Source organism: Mastigoproctus giganteus, chromosome 13 (assembly GCF_048544385.1).
Source record: "Mastigoproctus giganteus isolate SK-2022 chromosome 13, ASM4854438v1, whole genome shotgun sequence".
NCBI classification, from domain to species: domain Eukaryota; kingdom Metazoa; phylum Arthropoda; class Arachnida; order Uropygi; family Thelyphonidae; genus Mastigoproctus; species Mastigoproctus giganteus.
Window position 1 is genome coordinate 16,078,932 of NC_143587.1, and position 23,249 is coordinate 16,102,180.

Here is a 23,249-nt window from a genome sequence, read left to right on the forward strand (position 1 = left end):
GATTTAGATAAGATTAGATAAGCAGTATTACGTTAACATGAAATATGGATCAGGGTCACTGCTAACGAAAAAATACCCTACAACCATAATGTATATATAAAGAATTATTAAGAATTATTATTAGTGTAAAATATAGTAAGTGGATATTTATTCTTAGAATTAGACTAATGAAAATACGGTGTACCCTGGGAGCGATATACGTGTTGACCGAAAGGGGGGGGGGGGGGAAAGATAGGAATCGAAATTAAAATAAATATAACAAAGGAAAAAATAAACCAAATGGAATTTTGAAGAGACGACAAAGGTGGAAATAGCATTGCTGTGTCATTCATAATTTTAGTGTCTTCTTCTGAGGTCATCCACCAAAATAATGAAAAAGACAGCAATGCTCTTACTTCTGTTTCCGACATGTTCTGTATGTCAAGATACACGTGCGAAAAACCACGTGGTAAATCTAATGTAAATTTTGAATATAATTTAGAATAAAGTTAGCCAGTACAAAATGTGTTTATAAAGTAATACTGTATTACTTTATCAGAGAACTCACGCAATTTACTGACACAAAAACACATGGGTAAAAGTAATCAGTTACGGATGACCATAATAAAAATAATTTGAATTTTTTTTTTTTTTTTTTGCAAGTTCGTTATTAATATATGTTTTTAAAATACATTCGATTTAACGGACTTTCGGTAATAGCGGACACCCCTTCTACCAATTAGTCCGTTAAATCGAGGGCCTACGGTAATTGATTATCAGCAATTGTCATTACTACAAATTAAGAAAACAAAATTTATTTGCCAACTTATACAGGTTGGTTATATTTAAAGTATCTAAAGATTTTCCGCCTTTAGTGCAAATCATGGATCGACCAGAGATGAATATTGGAATAGACAGTCAAAAATGAAAGGCATAAAAAGGTCCAAAAATTGACACCAGTTTGCGCACCAGTAAGTACAAAGTAATGCTTATTATATTTAATGACGCACACGTTTTGGATGTGATAAAAGCAGATACGGCCACAGTGGCAAGTAATACGTATTGAAAATGAAACTGCATATTTCTTGTTAAAGTTTTTTTTATTATTATTAAACCACAAGGCTCGAAAAATTTACGAAACTGAACGGTCCTTAATATAAAATAACTTATTTTTAATAAACAAGTATATATAGTGGCAGACCAAAAAAACTGCATTACTTGTGAATTTTGCAAATAATGTGTTTTGCACTGCATTGTGAGTTGCAGAAATGTTCGAAATGCATTTGTTAGATGGGATATATACACCGATGAGCCAAAACATTATGACCACCTACCTAATATGATGTTGGTCCTCCACGTGCAGCCAAAACAGCTCGCACCCGGCGAGGCATGGACACTACAAGATTTTTAAATGTGTCTTGTGGTATCTGGTACCAACACGTAACCAGCAGATCCTTTAACTCCTGTAAGGTTATGAAAAATATATACAATGATAACCCAGTTTAATATAATACAATAAAATATACAATAGCAGAAGCTCTCGAGACTGTCGCGTCTCTTTATCAACTGATAATTTGATTTGAATACAACGGATATAGTACAGTGAGCTGAGAGTGAGTGCTACCATCACCCTCAGTGAGCGATCAGAGAGAAAACTGGATAACCAATTACAAAAAACAGTTGGTAAACCATAAGATGGAAGCTTGTTTAGAAGACCTTTATGCCAAACACGATCGAAAGTCATTGAGATGTAAAGAGCAACTTCTTGTGTTTCCCCGAACTTTTCCATTGAATTTGTCCACAAATGAGTAACATAAGCCAGAATATCACTAGTGGATCGACACTGATGGAATCCATACTGGCGATCGTTGATCAGACGGAAGGTTTCTAGGTAATTTAAGAGTTGGAGGTTAATTGATTTCTCCATTACTTTAGAAAGAGTACAAGTAATTGCAATAGGACGATAATTGGATGGGAGGGATTTGTCACCCTTTTTAGGAACTGCCTAACCTGCCATGTCACCGTCCTCCCTACACCGGGTAGAAAAGGCCTGAGTTCGAATCCCGTCGATGATGTGAGGAACTTTAATGGGCTTTTTTCACTCTGTGGCTGAGTTAATCGGTCTCAGGCATAGATAGCAAGGTTTTCCCCCCAGAAAACTGGGGTTTTTCGTCCAGCAAACAGACAAATCGCCCATAGAACACATGCAATTAACAGGCATAAGACACAACACGGCAGATGAATTTAATTATTCAGGTGGCCTAAATATAATAGTTTGTTTTTTTTTATTTTTTTTGGTGGTTTTTTTTATTTTTTTTGGTCCCGTCTGGTTTGTTTTTAGACGAGGGTCTGGTCCTTGCGCCAATCCCCGAGTGTTTATCTGTTCTTTTGTTGTGTTTATAATAGAAGGCTGTTCGCCTGCTTCGTGAATTGACATTTGTCCTCAGTCGGGGGTCTCGTCTGTGATAGGACACTGGGGTTTCCTTTTCATTTCACCTGATTAGTTCCAAGCATTTCTCGTTGGTTACTGTCAAGGTATGTGCCCTGGGGCATAGCTTTATCCTGATCCAGTTACTTTATTCAGGATTGAATTTATCCCGGGATTGTTGTCAGTTGTGGGTGATGGCGTAGTTGGCTCTCCATTTGCAAACAATTTCTGGGCAAAATCAGTGAATGCTAAGTACTCAACTTTGGTGTCCAGCAGGTGTTGTTCAAGGCCTCTTGGTAGGTATCTGATCTTGGTGATTAGGGTATTGCATAGGTCATCCTAGAGCTGGCAATCATACATGAGGTGCTGCCAGCTCTCTAATCCTCTGCAAACACAGGTGGGGTTGTCTTGGATCCCAAGGAGTGATAACTTTGCATTAATGGCCTCATGACCTGTGAATAGATAGGTTGATTGTAAGCCAGGGGAGAACCAGTTGGGTGACGTGGGGTATACCGAGTCACATTAGGTATGAATTTTCTTGTGATGTCCCCAGTACCGGAGTTTTGCCATCTCTCCTGCCACACCTGTATTAAGTGCATGTTCAGTCTCTTCTTCTCTATTTTCTGATTAGCGTCCGGGTCTGTTGTGAACTCCAGACACATTTTTGAGATGCCCTGGGTATGGTGGTATAGAAGTCCTAGCTGACTATTTCCAGGTCCAGTGGGAGTACTCTTGCAATGACTTAGAGAGCGTGGGTACTGACAGTACTGCATGCATGGGTGATGGACAGTAGTATGGTTCTTTGGTTGGAGTCTATTAGTTGCTTGTTGGAAGCAAGTGTGGCCTTTTGGAACCACACTCCTGCAGCATACGTTATGATGGGGATGTACACTGCCTTGTTGAATGATGTTTAGGTAGGTGGTAGACATCAGAGTGCCCAGCACATGGATTACTGGACCCAGGGTATCTAAGCAGAACATTGCCCAGAGCATGACACCGCCACCACTGGCTTGTGTTTTCATTCCACAATGCATCCAGGCACCATCACTTCCCCAGGTAGACGATGTACACATACCTAGCTGTCCACATGGTGCAACAGGAAACATGATTCATCGGACCAGACGACCTTCTTTCAATCACTCAAGGTCCAGTTTCGATGCCCGCATGCCCATTGTAGGTGCTGTCGCTGGTGAACCGTAGTTAGCACAGGTACTCGGAGTGGCCTGCACCTACACAGCCCCATTTTCAGCAGGGTTCGATGTACTGTGTGTGTTGTGACACATTACTCCCATCACCAGCATTCCAGTTACCAGCAAGTTGTGCCACAGTTGGCCTTCTGTTGCCATGTGCCATCCAGGAGAGCCTTCGCTCACCTTGAGCATCGAGCCGTGGTCGTCCAACACCTCGCTGGCGGTTCGTGGGTTTTCCCCTCCTTGGACCACTTTTGGTAGTTACTAACCACAGCTGACTGTGAGAATCCCACCAGCCATGCCGTTTCGGATATGCTCTGACCCAGCCAGCTGGCCATTACAATTTGGCCTTTGTAAAACTCACTTAAGTCCGCTGCCTTTCCCATCTGAAGAACAAGAGTAACACTGATTAACAGAGCTCAGTATCAGGCATTTTTTATACTGTGTCCCGACCTGCATACGCACCATATTTCACCTGCAGTTGCTTCGATTTGGATAACGACTCACTGGTCATAATGTTTTGCCTCACCGGTGTATCTCTGTGAATGAAATCCAATAAAAAGACTCCACCTGATATACTAATTGCCATAAATATCTTCCCAAAGGGTAAAATGTGTAATTAATGGAAATATGAGAAATCATGCAAATGGCAATCATGACAACCAAACATACATTTTATGTATATATGTGTACAAACTAAAATGACAAGTTAACGTGATAGTATTATGTACTGTAAATCAGCAAAATAAATCCTCAATATTTTGTTGTTCCTCCTCAAGCTGCAATTACAGCCTTGCAATGATCTGGCATAGAGTTAATTAACTTCTGGATATATGGTTAATAAATTAATATTTATAAATAATATTTATTACATCAATAAATAAAAATGAAAATTAATCAAATGTGTTTAAACTTTTATTCTGTACTTTTTTACATGCAAAGTATTAATATTAGCCTCACAGTACAAGGAAGCCACAGGCTTTTGCTCCACCGGCCAAAAAAAGTAGATAAGAAAATACAAATTATGTGCTTCCCTCTTCGCATATATAGCTATTCATTGACCTTTGAATTTCTCCAAACCGTTAGCCTCAACTACCTGCAGAAGCAACTTGTTCCAGTAATCAACAACTCGCTGGAAATAGAAAACTTCCTACAATCTAATATAAGCCTCTTTCCCTGTAATTTAAATTTTGGCCCCTAGCCCTGAAATTCTGTATACAGCTGAAAATCCTGCCTTCATTCATTTTACTGACCCCTCTCAGAGCGTAATAAACCTCAATCAGGTCTCCTCTAAGGTCCGTGGTTGCCAAGTGCTATAGCCCACATAATCGAAATATTTTCTCATATAGTTGCCCTTTTGCCAATCTCACCATGCCAGTTACCCTTCTTTGGACTCTTTTAAGAATTTCAATGTCATTTTTCAGATCAGCTCTCCATACTTGGACACGATATTCCAAATTCATTCTTACAATTGCCTTGTACAATGGGATTATGATCTCCCTATCTCTACATGATATTGTTTGATAAATTATCAACAAGAACACCATGGACTTTCCTGGTTTACACTTCTCATAAAACTTCATATCTGCCTGTATTGTAACTCACAGATCCTTTTCTTCCTTTACTCTTTAATTTAACTCCACCAAATGTATAAGTTATTTTGGGGTTGTTATTTCCCAAGTATAACACTGCATTTTCTGCATTAAAATATAGCTGTGACTTTTCTGACCATTCCTGAATCCTCTTCAAGTCATCTTGAAGGAGCACTGCTTGGCACTGATCATTAACTTCTCTCCAAATCTTTACATCATCAGCAAATTTCAGCATCATGCCCTCTATTTCCCCCAATCCTTGGGGGAACCCACTTCTGATACCACACTGAAGAATATCCATTAATCACAACCTTCTGCCCTACACTCGCTCTGCTATCCATCTTAGAATCTTTCCAATAATCCCAACATGCTCCAGCTTCTATGGTAATTTCTCATGAGGAACTTGAATGCCTTCCTGAAATTCAAATAAACTATGTTGAAATTGTGCCCTGTATTTAGCTCAGAACACCTGTGTCAAAATAGCTTACCGCATTAATTAAACATGATTTTCCTTTAACAGAACTATGTTGTGTGAGCTTCAGAATGTCATTTCTATCTAAATGACCCTGGTTTGTTTGATCAATCTGTAGCTGTTAGTCCTTCAGTCCTTGATCAAAGCGTAGCTGTTAGTCCTTCAGTATCAGTATTACTGATGATATTTTAAGGAGTCCTTATGTGCTGTGATGTAATGACTAGATCGTAGATATAGCTTAGCTTAATTTTTCAGCACTCACCTCATAGTAATCTGCTTAGTTGGTTGAAAGTTTTACCACGTACATAGTGGTTATGAGATTCTAATAACTTGCGGGGATTATAAATTTAAAACTAACTGAAGACGATTTCGAAAGTCGCTCATGTGCGGCTATTAGCTTTTATCTCACTTCATTTAATTTATTTTAATTAGACAACCATAGAATGGAAGGTGCACTTTCCTTTCTTAGAAAAATTTTTAAAGCCCATAACTTAGTTTTAAATTTATAATCCCCTTAAGTTGTTAGAATCTCATAACCACTATGTACGTGGTAAAACTTTCAACCAACTAAGCGGATTACTACGAGGTGAGTGCTGAAAAATTAAGCTAAGCTGTATCTATGATCTAGTATCAGTATTACTTAATTCTTTGTTCTATTTCTAATAAATTCATATATATGCAGGTGAACAGGCTGTCTTAACTCATGCTGTTTAGTAAACAATTTTTCTCTTCAAAACTGAAAAAAAAAATAGATCGCAATAGTGATATTGGAATGTAAAAAATATTCTCAAGTATCAACATTAGGAATGATGATTTTAAGTACTGTATTTTATAAACTATAAGATGCCCTTTTTTACCTGGAAAATGTTTTTTTTAAATTCTCCTATCTTTGGTCTGAGAGTATATTAAGGTGCATGGAGAGATATAGGTTTTTTAGATCAGACAGTATTGTTGTTGCCTGGCATATCTGTGTGAAGCGTTATATGTCTCAATAGAACTTGTCCTTTATTTCGAAGAAAAAGATCAATAAAATCTTACTTCTTTCTCAAGTCTTTCGAGATAAATGTAATCAGTGATGTCCTTGATGGCACCAAAGGTGATGAACTCTGAAGAAGGCAAGATTGTACTGAGTTTTTGAGATTCTACAATGATTAAATTCATTCTACTCTGATATTTAGTTTATTTTGTTTAGTAAACACTTGTGAATTTTTGTTTCAGATATATGCAATAAAATATTTTTCCCAAAATTTGGCTTCTAACAGCTGAGTATATCTTACAGTCCAGTGCACCTTGTAGTCCAGAAAATGCGGTAGTTTGTCAGCATCCAGTTCAGACTGTAAATTTCTTTGAATTTTAAAATATTGATTCTCAATATTTCTTTTTGACTATAGTGGGAAATACTTTCTGAAAAAAAAATGTAAATAGTTATGGAAAATATTGTTAAGACCTGTGTTATTGACTTCCATCTTATGGTTTTCATATATATATATATATATATATATATATATTATATATATATGAAAATCCCAAACATGAAAGATATTAGAACCTATAGTATACTTAGTACCATGTATGGGTTGTAGGTTGAGAAAAGAGAAGATATTTGTTGACATTAGATTTGAATTTCTGTGGGTGATTCTAATTATTCCTTTGTGTATGTATTTTTAAAACAGTTAAGTAAATTTAACCCCGAACTAGGCATGCAGGATCAGAGGTGCTTACCACTATTTCAGCAGTGGTTCTCTTTTTATCTGCTCAGTCCACACAACTGAAACTTCCAGTAGTTATCAACAAAAGTGTTTTCTCTGATTTCTCCATTGAAAATTGCAGAAATCTGTGTTAGTTATCCTGCAAATAGGAAATAATGCAGGATGAAGTTAATTCAGATAAGTTTATTATATGTCAAGTTAATTATATGAACTTGCTGAATGGCATCTCTTGTAATCAGTTATTGAAGCATGGTGACTTCATGACAGATGGCGGCGCCTTCAATAGGGGATCACATCAATTGGGTGTAAGGCAATTCATACAATGGTTTAGTGCATGACAATTCACTCCATGTATGCAAGAATTCTGTGCATGATAATTTGGTGCATGACATTTTGCTATATATGGCAATTTGGTGAAAGACAATTGGTGGCTATGACAACTAGGTGTATCATTTGGAGGCCAAAAATTAAGAAAATTAGTGAGGATCCATCAGAGGTGTGAGAATCCAATATAAATTTTGGTCACTTAGAAAAAACGCTGCAGAAATTTAGAAAATAATAGAGAAAAGAAAAGAATATTTTTTATCAATTTGTTTTGTGTAAAAGTATTCAAGCTGATCCTAGTTGTTTGGTGCAAAAATAAACAACCTTTTAACTATCCCCCCATCTGTGATAATCCAGTGTCTTTTTTGTGACAACCCTTAATCAGGGGTGTTGAGGGATACATGGGCCCTGGGAGAAAATGCCTCACTGGGCCATACTGCCTTTCCCCTTTAGGGAAGCGCAAACTCCAATTTCTGGGACCCACCGGGAAACTTACCGTCTTCCCCCTTTCAACACGCCTACCACTGACTTTAACTGCTTTTGATAAAAATTATAAAACAGGTTGCAAACAACAAGTCAGAAGAAGACATACCCAGCCGGCATCCAATAATAATTTCTACTTTTGGTGTCCAGAACTTAACTCCATATATATTTTTCCTAAAAATACAACCTACAAAAGAAAAAGTAAAGTGCAAAATAGTTTCTTCTTGTTTCCCAATATCTTTACTTGTCCATAGTACTTTTTTTTTATGGGATCTTCCTAAAAAAGTGGAACGTTCATTAAAAAACAAAGTGGATAGTGCACTCTTATCGGCGCCTCCGTAGCCAGGTGGGAAGGAGCAGCAGTGCGTAGCACACACTTCTTGATTACACCGGGGTTCGAGCCCGTCACCACCAAATACGGAGGATGCGGAAAGGTCAGGGAATGACCACCGCATATCCCGGAGCAATATGGCCTTAGTTGCTAATGCTCCTAAAAAAAAAAAAAAAAAACCACTCTTATCAAAATTATCCAGAACCAATGATCATTAAATTAACTATTTTCAGCGGTCTTTGTCATACACCAAATTTTCGCATAGAATTCACTGATGTAGCCACCAACTGTCTTTCATCAAATTGTCTCCTACACCAAACTGTCATGCACTGAATTGTCTTATATGCCAAACTATCATGACCTGAACTGTTGTACAATGAATTGCACTTCTTGCACTTAATGGACTCCTCCTAGTTAGGCTCTCCAGCTTTGTGACAGTGCAAAATCTGGCCAGTGCCAGTGGTTGAGATGCTTTCATTATCCATTCAATTCTTACACTCTCTAGGGCTTCTGAATTATTGACAAGCTGACATCAAATTGCTGAAGTATGTAGGTTTTTGATTTATATTTTGCTCACTAAAAAATCTAAATTGTGGAAAAAACTTTTATATATAAAAATATATATACATTTTTAATATAAAAAATGGATTTTTTACATTTGTGTTCATAATTGATTGAAAATAAAGGTGTGATCAAAGAGTGAAAAAGTTTGAATTATTTCTTGCTAATTTTTAAAATTGCACAAAAATGGGGTCATTTCGAACTGCACCTAGAGTAACAGTTAAGAGTAACAGTTTCTTGTGTGATCAGTTAGAGGTTAAGTTTCTTTTAATTTCACAAATGAGGTTTCATAATATTAAGGTTAAAAGATAAGAATAAAAGTAGGAATAAATTAAAGTTTAGTTCAGCTAACATTAGTCACTACATTCAGAAACTAAGTTCAAACCCTTAAGTTTTGAACATAATGGCTAGTGTTGATATACATGACATTGAAGCTTTCCACTGTAAATTTTTATTTCCCACTCAAAGTTATCTAATTTTCTGAATTCTCATTATAGAATTTTTTTTTTTCATATAAAATATCAAAAGCTTTATTCTGATCAAAATCTTCATTCTTTAATTTCCTCTTGTATAGTAGTAGTAGTAGTAGTAGTAATGGCAAATGATGCCATTCATACAGTTCAGTTCACCCATCCAAACTATACAGAGGCGCCTCCGTAGCCAGGTGGGAAGGAGCAGCAGTGCGTAGCACACGCTTCTTGATTAGACCGGGGTTCGAGCCCGTCACCACCAAATACGGAGGATGCGGAAAGGTCAGGGAATGACCACCGCATATCCCGGAGCAATATGGCCTTAGTTGCTAATGCTCCTAAAAACTAAATAACAACAAACAACAACAAACTATACAAGAATTTGTTTAGTTCATCCTTGAATTTATTCAACCCAACCATCCTCTGGCTGAAGGCAAACTTCTGCACATCTATCCTGCAGCCATCCTTCCTCAAGTTTATTCCCCCCTAATGTGTGTAGTCCCAGCAAGTGGAAGAATGTCATTAAAATTTAGCTTACTCAATCCATTCAAGGCTTTACTATTCTTATTACTATTACTATTATCAGCCATAGGTGCAAGGAAGCCTGAGGCTTATGCTGCACCAGCCAAAAAAAATTTCTGAATTACCCCGAGAGAGAGAGAGAGAGAGAGAGAGAGAGAGAGAGAGAGAAGGGAATCACCAAGAAAGAAAAGAATGATGATATCCAGATCTCTCCGCAGGTGCCTAGTCTTGAGACGATGCCTGCAATTTGCAGAACTGTATAGATTGGGACTGTTTTGAAAATGAAGTACAGTAAATTAATTGTGTAGTAAATTATAACTAGTCTCCTGGATAGATCAGAATATGCTTTATGACCTGATGTGTAGTCGTGTTTTCAACGTGCAAAAAAAACCCAGTAAACACAGAAATGGCTTAGTGTCATTTATTCTATAGTACATTTGGTTCCAATATTTGGTTTTATGTTCTTCAGACATTTTAACAAGTGATTTTGTTTCTAATCTAGTATTTTTGTCTAAGAACAGGAATTAATGACATGAAGACAGTTATCTTTGATGTTCACATAACTATTACGGCCCAAACAACATCCACTTTGGGTGATCATCATGTCACATATTTCATTCAACATTGCTATATTTTTAATTTGAAGGTATTTATGAAGTTCATGTTCGTTCATAATGAAAATCAGACAATCTGACTCTGCACCTCCACTTTTCACTTATTCCCTTTCTACTCTGACATGTTCACATTTTTCTTTATCTTGTGATTTACTACTCCTTTTACTAATTTTATGTTACTCTTCTTACTGATCCATCATATGATATTTATCTCTCACAGGAAATATATAACCAAACAAAACAGTTTTAATGGAACACAGTTTACATCTGTAATGTAACAGTAATTTTATAAAGTTTAAAAGGATAAATAAACATTAACATTATCCATTATTTGCAGATCTATTTTGTGACTTTCATTTGTGTGTATAATTTTTGCTTCCCTTGCATGAACATTTGATCATTTGCTTTATTGTTTTTTCTTATTTCTAATTGGTTGGTATGGCTGAATTTTCTTTAAGTTGTTTATTTATAATCGGCAAAAAAATATCTCATGGTTAACTATCAGACATAAGTCAGTATATGAGTTTTCTTTGCATGCTTACTCACATTAATTTTACTTTGTTAATTGATAAGAAAATGTATTGTCTTATGTTATTGAATTAAAGGGAGCTATTTATTATATCTTTCTGAAGATTTCATCAAAGGAAGAAGTTTATTTCATTTAATTGTTAGTATTTTGTTCATTTTTGAGCATTTACAGTACAAATTTATTGTACTTTTTTTTAAATATATTTTCAGCCATACCATTTATATGATGACTTCCAGAGACTTTCTCAGGTGACCTTCAATTTTGTCATTATGCTGATTAGTCTCGTGAACTGTTGTGTTTCACTTCTGTAAACGCTTACTGAGCTGCTGTCATGGCAACATCACTGCGCCACATTGCCACAGAGCCAGCCAACCTCAGCCAGAGGATTACCTCTAGATCTTCCACCTCTGAGAAGGGTTTGAATGAATTACAAGTGAGAGAGGACAGAAGCCCTAGTCATACATCAGATTCTGTAAGTTCTTTATTTCACCTCCTAAAGGTGATATACTACTAGGTACTATTTTTTTTATTCTCATTCTGATCATTAGTGAATAACATTACAGATATTTTTTATTAATGTCATTGTTTTTTTATTGTTTTAAAGGATTAAGAAATAGTGACTTTTTCTAGTTTCTTATTCTGTTGTCATTAAAACACTTAACACTAAAGATGAGGTGATATTACTGTCTCATTTCACCTACAGCAAACTTGGCAACTGAACAACCAGAAAGACATTTGTCATCTGAATGTGTTAGCATTATAGAATATCCTGTGTATTTCCCAACTTTCACATTTTCTTAAAATTACACTAAATGAAGCTTCCAAGCTACTCCTTTAATCTATTCCAGGGTTGTGCTAAAGTATGGGCAAATGAGGTGCTCATCTGTGGCAGATTTCTGCAGAGGCAAAAAAATAAAATAAGTTTTTAGTTATAAGGGATGCAGTATGAACTGTTTGCCTCAAGCATTAAATTAGCTAGGCATGGCCCTACTCTATTCCCTCCATATAATAAAATCATCAAGTTCAGGGGCATCTGCCTTGGGTTCACTTGGGCCGTTTAGATTTTGGATGGTTTGCCTAGCCTGTTATTAAGACAGTTAATTATACAAATAGTTCATTAATATATCAAGATCATTTTTAATTCATTTAAGCAATACAAAATAGGATACAGAGACACAAGGAAAGTTCTTTGATGCATTAATCAGACAACAATAAATAAGAGTTTACGTATAATAAAATGAGGAATAAAATATATTAGCATTATTAGGGGCATATGATGCAAGAAAGCAAGCTTATGCAGCATCAGCCAAAAAAAAATAAATAAAACCCTCACATTTCACCCCTCCATTTGTTCCAAATTCCTGTCCAGCTCAGCCTTAAATTTATTTAGGCTATCAACTTTGATGGAAGTCTGTTCCAGCAATCAACTACCTGATGGCTAAAGGCAAACTGCCACACATCTATTCTACAACTGTGTTTCCTCAATTTGAATCTATGCCCCCTCAGGTTCTTAATCTGAGCAAGAGGAAGAATCCCATCAGCATTCAGCTTGCTCAGCCCATTCAAGGCCTTATACACCTCAATCAGATCACCTCGCAGGTGCCTACTCTCCAGGCACTGCAGTTTGCAGAATTTAAGCCCTTCTTGGTAAGAGCACCCCTTTATTCCCCTCACCAATCTTGTTGCCCTTCTTTGTATACATTCTAGCAACTCTATATCCTTCCTAAAATGAAGCCTCCATACCTGTACACAGTACTCTAGGTGTGGCCTGACCATTGCCTTGTACGATAGGATAATCACTTCCCTGTCTCTGCTAGCAAAATTCCTATATATGATTGACAAGACTCCATGACCTGCCCTGGCAGCCCATCTACACTGCTCAGCAAACTTAATATTTGACTGCACAATTACTCCCAGGTCTTTTTCACTTTCCACTTCCCTGAGTGTAGTACCACACAGTTGGTACATTTCTCTTCGGTTATTGCTACCCATATGCAGTACTTTGCATTTGTCAATGCTAAACTTCATTTGCCACTTCTCAGCCCATTTGCCCAACTTATCTAGATCCAGTTGGAGTAGCACACTGTCTTTACTGTCATTAACAACTCTGCCAACCTTTGTATCATTTGCAAACTTGGACATTAATCCTGATATACCTTCATCAATATACAAATAAATAACTATGTGTGATATACCCATAGGATTAAATTTTAAAAAATAATAAAATAACATAAAAGCATACACAATCTAAAATGCTAAAACTGCTGGCAGCTTTTAAAGGTTAAATGTCATCTCTGTCAACCAAAGTAACATAGGGTTTCCTTTAAAATACCAAGGATGTACCTATTAGAGAGACACACAGTGGTTTCTAGTGAGCAAACGTATACATGCACAGGAGATTGCTATTATGATGTTCAACTCAATAACTAGACATGTAGATATTATGGCTACAAGGCTCTTCTCCTTTCTCACTACTACTACTCCTCCTCCTCTGCCAACATGAATCATTTTGTATGATTACAGATTAATTTTACAGTTAATGATGACAGTGAAAATAATCCTGCTAAAATCTCAAACCTGTCAGCAACACATGGAGCATTTACATTCAGGTTAATATTAAAGTGGTCATTTGTACTGCCAGAGTACTGTTTTTTTTTTTTTTTTTACGAAACCCTCAAACTCACGAAAGGTATCAAAACCAAAGTACTTGTCAACATGCATTGAAGAAGATGGGGAGGGGAAGAGAATGCCGGAAACTTTGCTCTGGAGGCTAAACATGGATTTCGCCACTTCAAGTCTCCAATAAGCAAAGTGGTGGTATTGTCCTGGTGTCCTGAAAAGCTGAGAAAAACATCATTATTTTATTAGCTTTGCTCTATAGCAGTGAAAATACTTAAAATAAAGGCAAGCCATCAGTGACACTCGGCAACAACACAGAATAATACATCAGTTGGTCCCTCTACTTTTTTGTGATGTTTATTTAGATTTATAAAATTGTTATTATCTAAAAGTATACTGTAAAATGTTGTTTTACAATTAATAATTTAAATAGAAAGAAAGTGAAGCTGAATGATGAATTCTGTCAGCTTCTCGTTTTTTTTTTTTTTTTTTTTGGCCAGTGCAGCAAACGCCCGTGGCTTCCTTGCATTTACTCTGTGCTATATTGTGGTTTCCCCCCCCCCTTTTTTTTCTCATGGACACTAGTCAGTTGGCCAAATTTCTTAACTTAAGAATGAGTGAGGTTATACTAATTTAAAGGAGCCTCAAACTATCCTTCTTTAGGCTCCCAAAAAGTAGTATAAATTCAATACTGATTTTTAGAAAAATTTGTTTTATTAAGTAAAAAAAACTTAAAGGCGAACATTAAAGTCAGTATTTGTGGACTGATTTCTAATGATTATGATGGTTGGGCTGATATTAACAATCAAGCAACAGCAAAACTTAAAATCCTGCCTACTATCAAGAGTACTTGCAGTTGCAAATGACCCTTGGATATGTTAGTTCTTTTCCAGTTAAGACACAGGTAAAGCACTTAACATAAAGGTTCCGAAAACCACAATAATGGTTCTTTATGATAAAAAAATTATGTAATTGTAGTATGTTTATTATCTTTTATTAATTTTATATCTCATTTTAAACATTAAATGGCTAAAATTTATTGGGTTATGGACAATATGGAGAAACTATTTACCTTACCAGAATTTACCTAAATTTTGGTTGATGACTTCATTCCTAGATTGGATAACTTCACATTTTTAAGGGTTACTTGTGCAACCCATTTGCCCAAAATGACAAATCCAGCTTAGATAACTATTTGCATTATAAATCCATTGATATATTTGAGAAATCAACAATTAAATTAAGAAAAACACACAAATGATGCATCATTTGTGTGTTTTTCTTAATTTAATTGTTGTATATTCTTTCTCTTAGCTTTAACTTGACAGATACCCAAAGTTGGATTCAAACATAGACAAGATTGTGATATTATTTATTATATTGGGCTTGCCTTTTGCAGAAATAGGTTTGTCTTTTGTCTATTTCTACTTCAGATAAAAATTAGACAAAAGAAATCATTTGAGTTGCATAAATAACATGGAGTCATGTGTATATATATTTTTAAAATATTATAAAACTTTTTTATTTAAAAATTTGAAATTAAAGACTATGTCCATAATGTTATACCCTCAGTCACTTCTAGAATTACAAATTCTAGAAGTGATTGATGGTATTAAAAGAAAAGGACGATATTGGGTTATGGACAATATGGAGAAACTATTTACCTTACCAGAATTTACCTAAATTTTGGTTGATGACTTCATTCCTAGATTGGATAACTTCACATTTTTAAGGGTTACTTGTGCAAATAAAAAATTGAAAAACAAAACCTTGCTTATCCTGGATGATGCACCTAGATATGAAGTTAATCTAGAGCAGGGGTGGCAAACCTTTTTAAGGTTCGTGCCAAAATTGGCTAAATTTTTTAAAAAACTACCCTTGCCCCCTCGGAAGACGATATTCAAGACATTTAATCACACAATTTTGTCAGTACATCTCACCACTCCAACTCCAAACTAATCACTGCAATAGCTATTTACTGAATGGTGTGACATTACTACATGCCTGGCAGAGAGAACGGGCATGCGCAGGTCATGACTCAAGGTGGATTCCTGGAGTAATGTTTCGAAGTTTGAAATATTTTTGGGATGCTCTGAATTCTGCGTGCCCCACAAATTTTATATGCGTGCCATAGGTTTGCCACCCCTGATCTAGAGGATCTGGTTGATAATATTAAAAAATAAAATGCACTGCTTATAGAATGGTTTTACAAATTAGAACATTGATAAAAGATAAAACATTACTAAAAAATTTTATTATACTATTGCTATGTATATATCAAGTTTATTATACTATTGCTATGTTACTATTGCTATTGCTATGTTACTATTGCTATTATACAAATTTTATTATACTATTGCTATGTATTAGTATATATCAAATGCATCTATTACTTAAACGAGTTTAAGTAATAGATGCATTTGATATATACTAAGTAGCATAATGAAATTGAATAATTTTGACATGTTTTCTTTCAGGATCTAAGTATAGGTACAAATAGTCTGTCACATAATTCTCATCAATCAGAGCCTCCTCCACAAATAAGGGCACCACTTACACTCTCTCTAACTGCATCCAATGGACCAACTTCTGTGGGATTAATAACAGAAGAAAAATCAGAAAATAAAGAAACTTCACCTCATAATAACCGCAGGAAAGCACATCGGGATAGTGAATGGGAGATCCTTGAAGGACTGCGTGATGGCCAGAGATGTGAGGAGAAACCAGATAAATATGAAGGCTATCTTATGAAAAGGAGAAAATGGCCTCTTAAAGGATGGCATAAAGTAATCAGTTTTTCTTATTTCTGTTTTGTTAATAAGAAGTTTTTAAATAGCCAATATATACATTATTTTATTTCTTTTTAAAACAATCTTGTTAGCTCCTAAGTCACTGTAGGTTAACAGATTTAGAAAGAACCTTGAGCTGCATAAAGTGAACTATCACATAATTCTGTTGCAAGTAGGGAAAAGTGACAGATGGCTTCAGCCCATTTCTGCTTTGCAACATACAACATTGTTATCTGTTTAAGCAAAAGTCAGACCATTCAGATATTTGAATCCATTGTTAGGAAACAAGCAGTTTCATTTTTAAAAGAGCGGGTTTACTTTTTTTGTGCAGTGGAACATTCAGAGTTGCACTTTACTTTCTTAAAGAATTTTTCCTGTATATTTTGGACCTGTAGTATTAAGTTTTATTGCGAAATATGGATCACTTGACATGGCTCTGATTGAACATCTTGAAATCTATTGTCTCAAAGCTTACTGGGTTAAAATTGGTATTATGGATGATTTGAACTTTTTCAATTTTTAAACCAAGGACCCATGGGAGATATTTCAAATTACCCAAAACTAATTGGAAAATTACAAATTACCCAAAACTAAATTAAACCTGGGAAAATTAATGATTTAATTTAAAATGTACAGGTTGAAGGACATTACTGTGAATGCAGAAATAAAGTTTTAATATATCATAACTGCATAAAATTACCCTGTGTTTCAGAGTTCCATGCCTCCTTCCTGTGTGGTGAGTACATTTGTACATAATGAAATTATGTCCAAATGAAATTACTATTATTATTACCAAAAATGAATTAGTATTACACCAACTACATTTTAGGACATTGTCAGAAACATAGTGAACTGAAGACATAAGGAGATGTTAAGAGCTGAAGTGAGCACTCGTATTACTCCCCCACCCTCCTCTCCGATGGGTCTGGCCACTACCCAGATCCATCTCCTCTGTCTTCACTTAGCTTCAGTTCTTTGTATTATTTACTGTGTCCCAAAATGTGATTGATATAATAGTAATTTTACTTTTGGTTAGTATGTATAGATGTATTTGTCTTAGAGGAAGGGGCTATAGATTTCTAAAATGTAAGGTAGTTTTATGTAATTAGTTAGAGTATGTGTATAATTTATGCAATTCCAACAAAGTGCAGTGTTGTTATTATTAAGAATGATTCAATGTTTACAGTTTTTAAACAAAGCACATGGTGGGGGTTCTTAGCAATTATTTTTCATGCTGTATTGGTGTATTTGTGTCATGATAATTCACATACAGTATATGGTTTTATTTATTTATTCTTAATTAATAGTTATAATTTACATTATATATTATCGTTGCAATAGTTATTATACCTCGACCTCATGGTACAATAAGACATGGCTTACATGTTATCGAATCTCATGGTCATCCCACCACCATGATTTTATTTGTCAGATGATTTTTTCTTCCTTCCCTCCCTCCTTGTAACTTCGTTTTATACTGATTACCTTTGATAGAATGTTAACATATATTCAGAACAGCACAGTATATCCAGTAGAGGTATACCACAAGTTAAATAATTAATTTACTCCTAGAAATCAGCATGCAAGGTGAAATTTTGTATCTGGGAAATAATTTTATCCTAGAAAAGAATGTAACATGGTTGGGTTGTGTTCTAGATCTTACTGTCAGATTTTTTTTTTATATACATCGTCATATTAGTGTTTTGTAAGCATTTAAATTAGAATATGTCATTGTGTATGACAGGCATAGCCTCTTTTTGTATATAGCTTTGAGCAAACTAGGGATGCTACTTAGTGATCTCATATTGAGGCGGCACTTTGGTATTAGTTCCCTTCGCATTACACTACTCTTTTTATTTAGAGTAATGCAATATCAAAGAAACTCTTGCCAAAGTGCCTCTTCATTATGAGATCAGTACACTAGATAGAAAACCAAATTTGCTCACAGCTGTATACAAAAAGAGGCTATGCCTGACATGTACAGCAACGAATGTTTATTGCTTTCGTACCTTAAGGCTTTTGCCATGAACTTAATTATATCAACTTTATTTTCTGTACCACCTCCACATCTCACATATTGTGGATATATTTTGTCACTGAATTGTTCTGGTCTTCATAATGCCTGCTAGCCCACCAATGAGACTCCATGCAGAGTCTCAAAACCCAGATCTGGGTAGTGGTATACACTTTAAATAAAAAGCAATATACTTCTCCACTGGACAAGTGTTTTTTATTTAGAGTAGTGTAATGCTAAGTCCACTTACTCTAAATATGGAGGCACTCACCCTCCCCCATGACAGCCTCCTGTATATGAGATAGATGCACTAAGTAGCAAATACACAGCTGTACACAGAAAGAGTCCTGAACTTAATTACATCTATTAGAATATGATTATAATAACATACAAAACTGGTTATGTGATATTCATTAAATACAGTAATAACTAATCGTGCAAAAATAATACAACAGTTTATTTTCAATAAAGATGTTTAGAATGTCTAAATGTGCTTAAAACTCACAATTAATGTAAGGAATAACAATACAAATTAATAAATACATGTAGAATAAACGATAAAATGTATGTGTGTGTGCCAAGGCATGCCCACATTAGTCAAGGCATCGACACTCTGCAATGGTGATGCCTTGACTGATGCTAAACATGTAATAATCACGTTAAACTATTTTGTGATGAGCAGACATTTTTTTTTTTTTTTTTTTTGCATGCAGTTTAAAAAAAATGGATTGTAGTTGTCAGTCAATTACAGGTTCCTGTTAACTTAAAATGTCGCGTACTTTCAAATCAAAAAAATTCTTTCGCGAAGGTAAAGAAAGCCTGCATGAAAAGCATACAAAAGTTCAATGAAAATTTACCGGTAAAAGTACTTTGCCATAACAGCATTTCTATCGTTGCTCACTCAGTAAACATACAGTGGGTAGTAGTAGTAGTAATGGTAGTAGTAGTGGCATTTGATGCAAGAAAGCAAGTGTATGAGCTTATGCAGCATCAGCCAAAAAAAAAAAAAAAAAAAAAATCACACCATTCCCTCCAAATGCCTGTCCAATTCCTCCTTAAATTTATTCAACCTATCAACTTCCACAACGACAGATGGAAGTTTGTTCCAGCAATTAACCACCCGCTGGCTAAAGGCAAATTTCCGCACATCTATTCTACATCTGTCCTTTCGTAATTTGAATTTATGCCCCCTTAGGTTCGTAATCTGAACAAGTGGAAGGATCCCATCAGAATTCAGCGTGCTGAACCCATTCAAGGCCTTATACACCTCAATCAGATCACCGCGCAGGTGCCTAGTCTCCAGCCACTGCAATTTGCAGAACTTAAGCCTCTCTTGGTAAGAGGATCCCTTCATTCCCCTCACCAATCTTGTTGCCCTTCTCTGTACACACTCAAGTAAATCTACATCCTTCCTAAAATGAGGCCTCCAGACCTGTACGCAGTACTCAAGGCGTGGCCTGACCATTGCCTTATACAGAGGGATAATCACCTCCTTTTCCCTGCTAGCAAAATTCCTATATATCATTGACAAAACCCCATGACCTGCCCTGGCAGCCTGTCTGCATTGCTCAGAAAACTTCATATCTGCCTGCACAATTACTCCCAGGTCTTTTTCATTTTCTACCACCTTAAGTGTAGTACCACACAGTTGGCACGTTTCTCTGGGGTTACTTCTACCCATATGCAGTACTTTGCATTTGTCAAGGTTAAACTTCAGTTGCCACTTCTTAGCCCATCTGCCCAAATTATCTAGATCCTGTTGCAGTAGCACACTGCCATTACTGTCATTAACAACCCTGCCAACCTTTGTATCATCTGCAAACTTCGACATTAAGCCTGATATACCTTCATCAATATCATTAATAAATATACAAAACAACAGTGGACCTAACACCGAACCCTGTGGGACTCCACTAATAACATTAGTCCAAGAAGAGCAGCACCCATTGATTCCCACTCTCTGTCTTCTCGCACTTAACCATCCTTTTATCCATTGTAGCAACTTACGCTTAATACCATTCTGCTCCAATTTGTACAATAGTCTTCCATGCGCAACAGTGTCAAAAGCTTTCCTGAAATCCAAATATATGATATCAAAATTATTTTTTGCATCCAGTTCCTTTCTAACCACATCATAATATCCTATCAAATTTGTCAGACAAGACTTTCCCTTAACAAACCCATGCTGTGTCTGAATTATTGCTGCAGTCCTGTCTAGATGATCCTGCAATGCATCTTTAACCAGCAACTCCATTATTTTACCTGGAACAGAAGTTAAACTAACTGGTCTGTAATTACTCGTGTCACCCTTCGATCCCCCTTTGTGAATTGGGGATACATTTGCACATCTCCAGTCCGTGGGAACCTCCCCTGAGTCCAAGGATGTTCTCATAATTATGGCTAAGGGTTTGCTTAGTTGCTTTGCCGCCTCCTTTAATATAACTGGATAGATCCCATCCACCCCAGGTGCTTTCCTTACGTTTAACTTCAACAATTTCTCTTCCACTTTACTCTCAGTTATTACAAAATCATTAAGTATCCTGCTACAATTTGATAACCTTCTGCCATTTTCAAACCTTAATAATTCCTCATGTGTGAATGTAGATGCAAAATACTCATTCAGTTTGTTTGCTATCTGAGCAGGATCATCAACAGTCGAACCATCGATGTCAAGTGGACCAATCAGATTCATCCCCTTCCTTTTAGAGTTTATATAAGTAAAGAAATCCTTGCTGTTTTTCTTAGCATCTTTTGCCAACGATTTCTCGTAATCTGCCTTCGCCTGCCGAACCTCCTTTGTGACCTGATTACAGATTAACTTATATCTGCCATAGTCTTCTGAGTCGCTTGATAATTTATATGCATCCCATGCATTTTTCTTTTCTGTTACGAGTCTCATTAGTTCATTTGACAACCATTTAGGCCTAAACCTTGAACAATATTTCTTAATAGGTATGAAACTTTTAGTAGCTCAGGAGTAGAAATTGAATCCCGTGGGAGATTAAAACCCTCACGAAGTGGAGGGGGTAACCTGACCTTTTTTCTTTAGAATCACTGGTGGACTAGTGGATAAATTGTTTATTAAGAAAAAAAAAAAAAGGCAAAGGAAGCCCACACAAGAACCACGGCAAACTTCCAAAAGGTTTACCGATGAAACTACGTTACGAACATTTTTTATGACGCCAGAACTTCCAGTATGACTTTGTTCGTGATTCGATTAGTGATTCTAAAGAAAAAAAGGTCAGGTTACTCCCCTCCACTTCGGGAGGGCTTCAAGCTCCCGTGGGATTCAACTTCTACTCCAGACCGATAGCACCCACCGTCTGTTTACCTAGCGAGCAACAATACAAATGCCATTACGGCAAAGTACTTTTACCGGTAAATTTCATCGAACTTTTGCGTGCTTCTCGTGCAGGCTTTCTTTACCTTAGCCAGTTCTTGTAACAGCCTAATTCATATGCATACAGAAACAGTTAACTGAAATTCACTTAATTTGAGGGATATTTGTAGTCACTTTGGCTTTTTTTTTTTTTTTTTTGTGTTGAGGCCACAAGCTGGGTATTTGATTATTAGTCATGTGCCCCATTAGAAAGAAGCTGCATGCAACTACCCTCTTCCCAATGCTTAAAACCACCTTAGAATGTATTATAGTCACACAGTAGTAATAATAAAATTTAATCATTTGTACAAAAATTAAATATTTTTAAGCCAATTGAGAATAATCCATATGATTATTAGCTTCATATTATGAGCTTATACTTGGGAGGGAGGCATTAATACCAATAATGTACTAATATCAGTTCCTGTTGTCTCCCTGAACTCCTTTTTACAGTATTCAAGGACTAGTAGGATTGATATGGCAATCTTGTAAGCATCTTCCAGTAAATTCCTTGGACTACACAAACTACACAAATACCAATAGTGTACTAATATCAGTTCCTGTGGTCTCCCTGAACTCCTTTTTACAGTATTCAAGGACTAGTAGGATTGATATGGCAATCTTGGAAGCATCTTCCAGTAAATTCCTTGGACTACACAAACTTTTTCTTTTTTAGTAGCACTATGACATTTACTTCTGAAGATTACATCAGCCTTCATTGAAGTAGACTATTGCAGTTTTGCTGCAATGGAATGGATAGATAGATTGCTAACATGGCATTCTTATGATTACTTCCTGTTGAAAGCCACAACACCTCTGCTGTATTTTGTTGATCTGCTTTCTTCTATCAAGAGCACAGTTTCTTTTATACTTGTTCCTGACATATAATTGTCAGTTCTGTTATGTAGTGTTTGCATACTTTTTGCAATATGGGGATACATCAGTAATATTAATTGTGTTAATATTAATAAAGGCAAATTAATATACGGAAGCCAAAGTTATTTAGTATCAGCGTTAAAAAGTAAATTACCTATTTTCTAATGAACGATCAGTGTAAATACACCATATTTTGCTTGTAGTGAACTCTAAAGTAGTTTGGAATGGCATCAATTTAATTGCATCTCATATTGTGACTACCTTCACAATGATGCCATTCCAATCTACTTTAGAGTTCACTACAAATAAAATATGATGTATTCACACTGATCATTCATTAGTGAATTTTCAGTTCATAGTGTCATGCG

At 35.9% G+C, this 23,249-nt stretch overlaps 1 protein-coding gene across 9 annotated transcripts in view; it reads left to right on the forward strand.

Moving 5' to 3' along the window:
* LOC150075804 (oxysterol-binding protein-related protein 6-like) overlaps window positions 1-23,249 on the forward strand; it is a 401,843-nt gene that overhangs the window by 244,730 nt on the left and 133,864 nt on the right. For all 9 annotated transcript variants that reach the window (XM_090387959.1, XM_090387962.1, XM_090387957.1 and 6 more), the window contains 2 exons: window positions 11,414-11,676; window positions 16,301-16,609. In XM_090387959.1, the coding sequence (XP_090244085.1) occupies window positions 11,536-11,676; window positions 16,301-16,609 (450 nt within the window). In that variant the 5' untranslated portion in view covers window positions 11,414-11,535. The remainder of the gene's footprint in view (window positions 1-11,413; window positions 11,677-16,300; window positions 16,610-23,249) is intronic.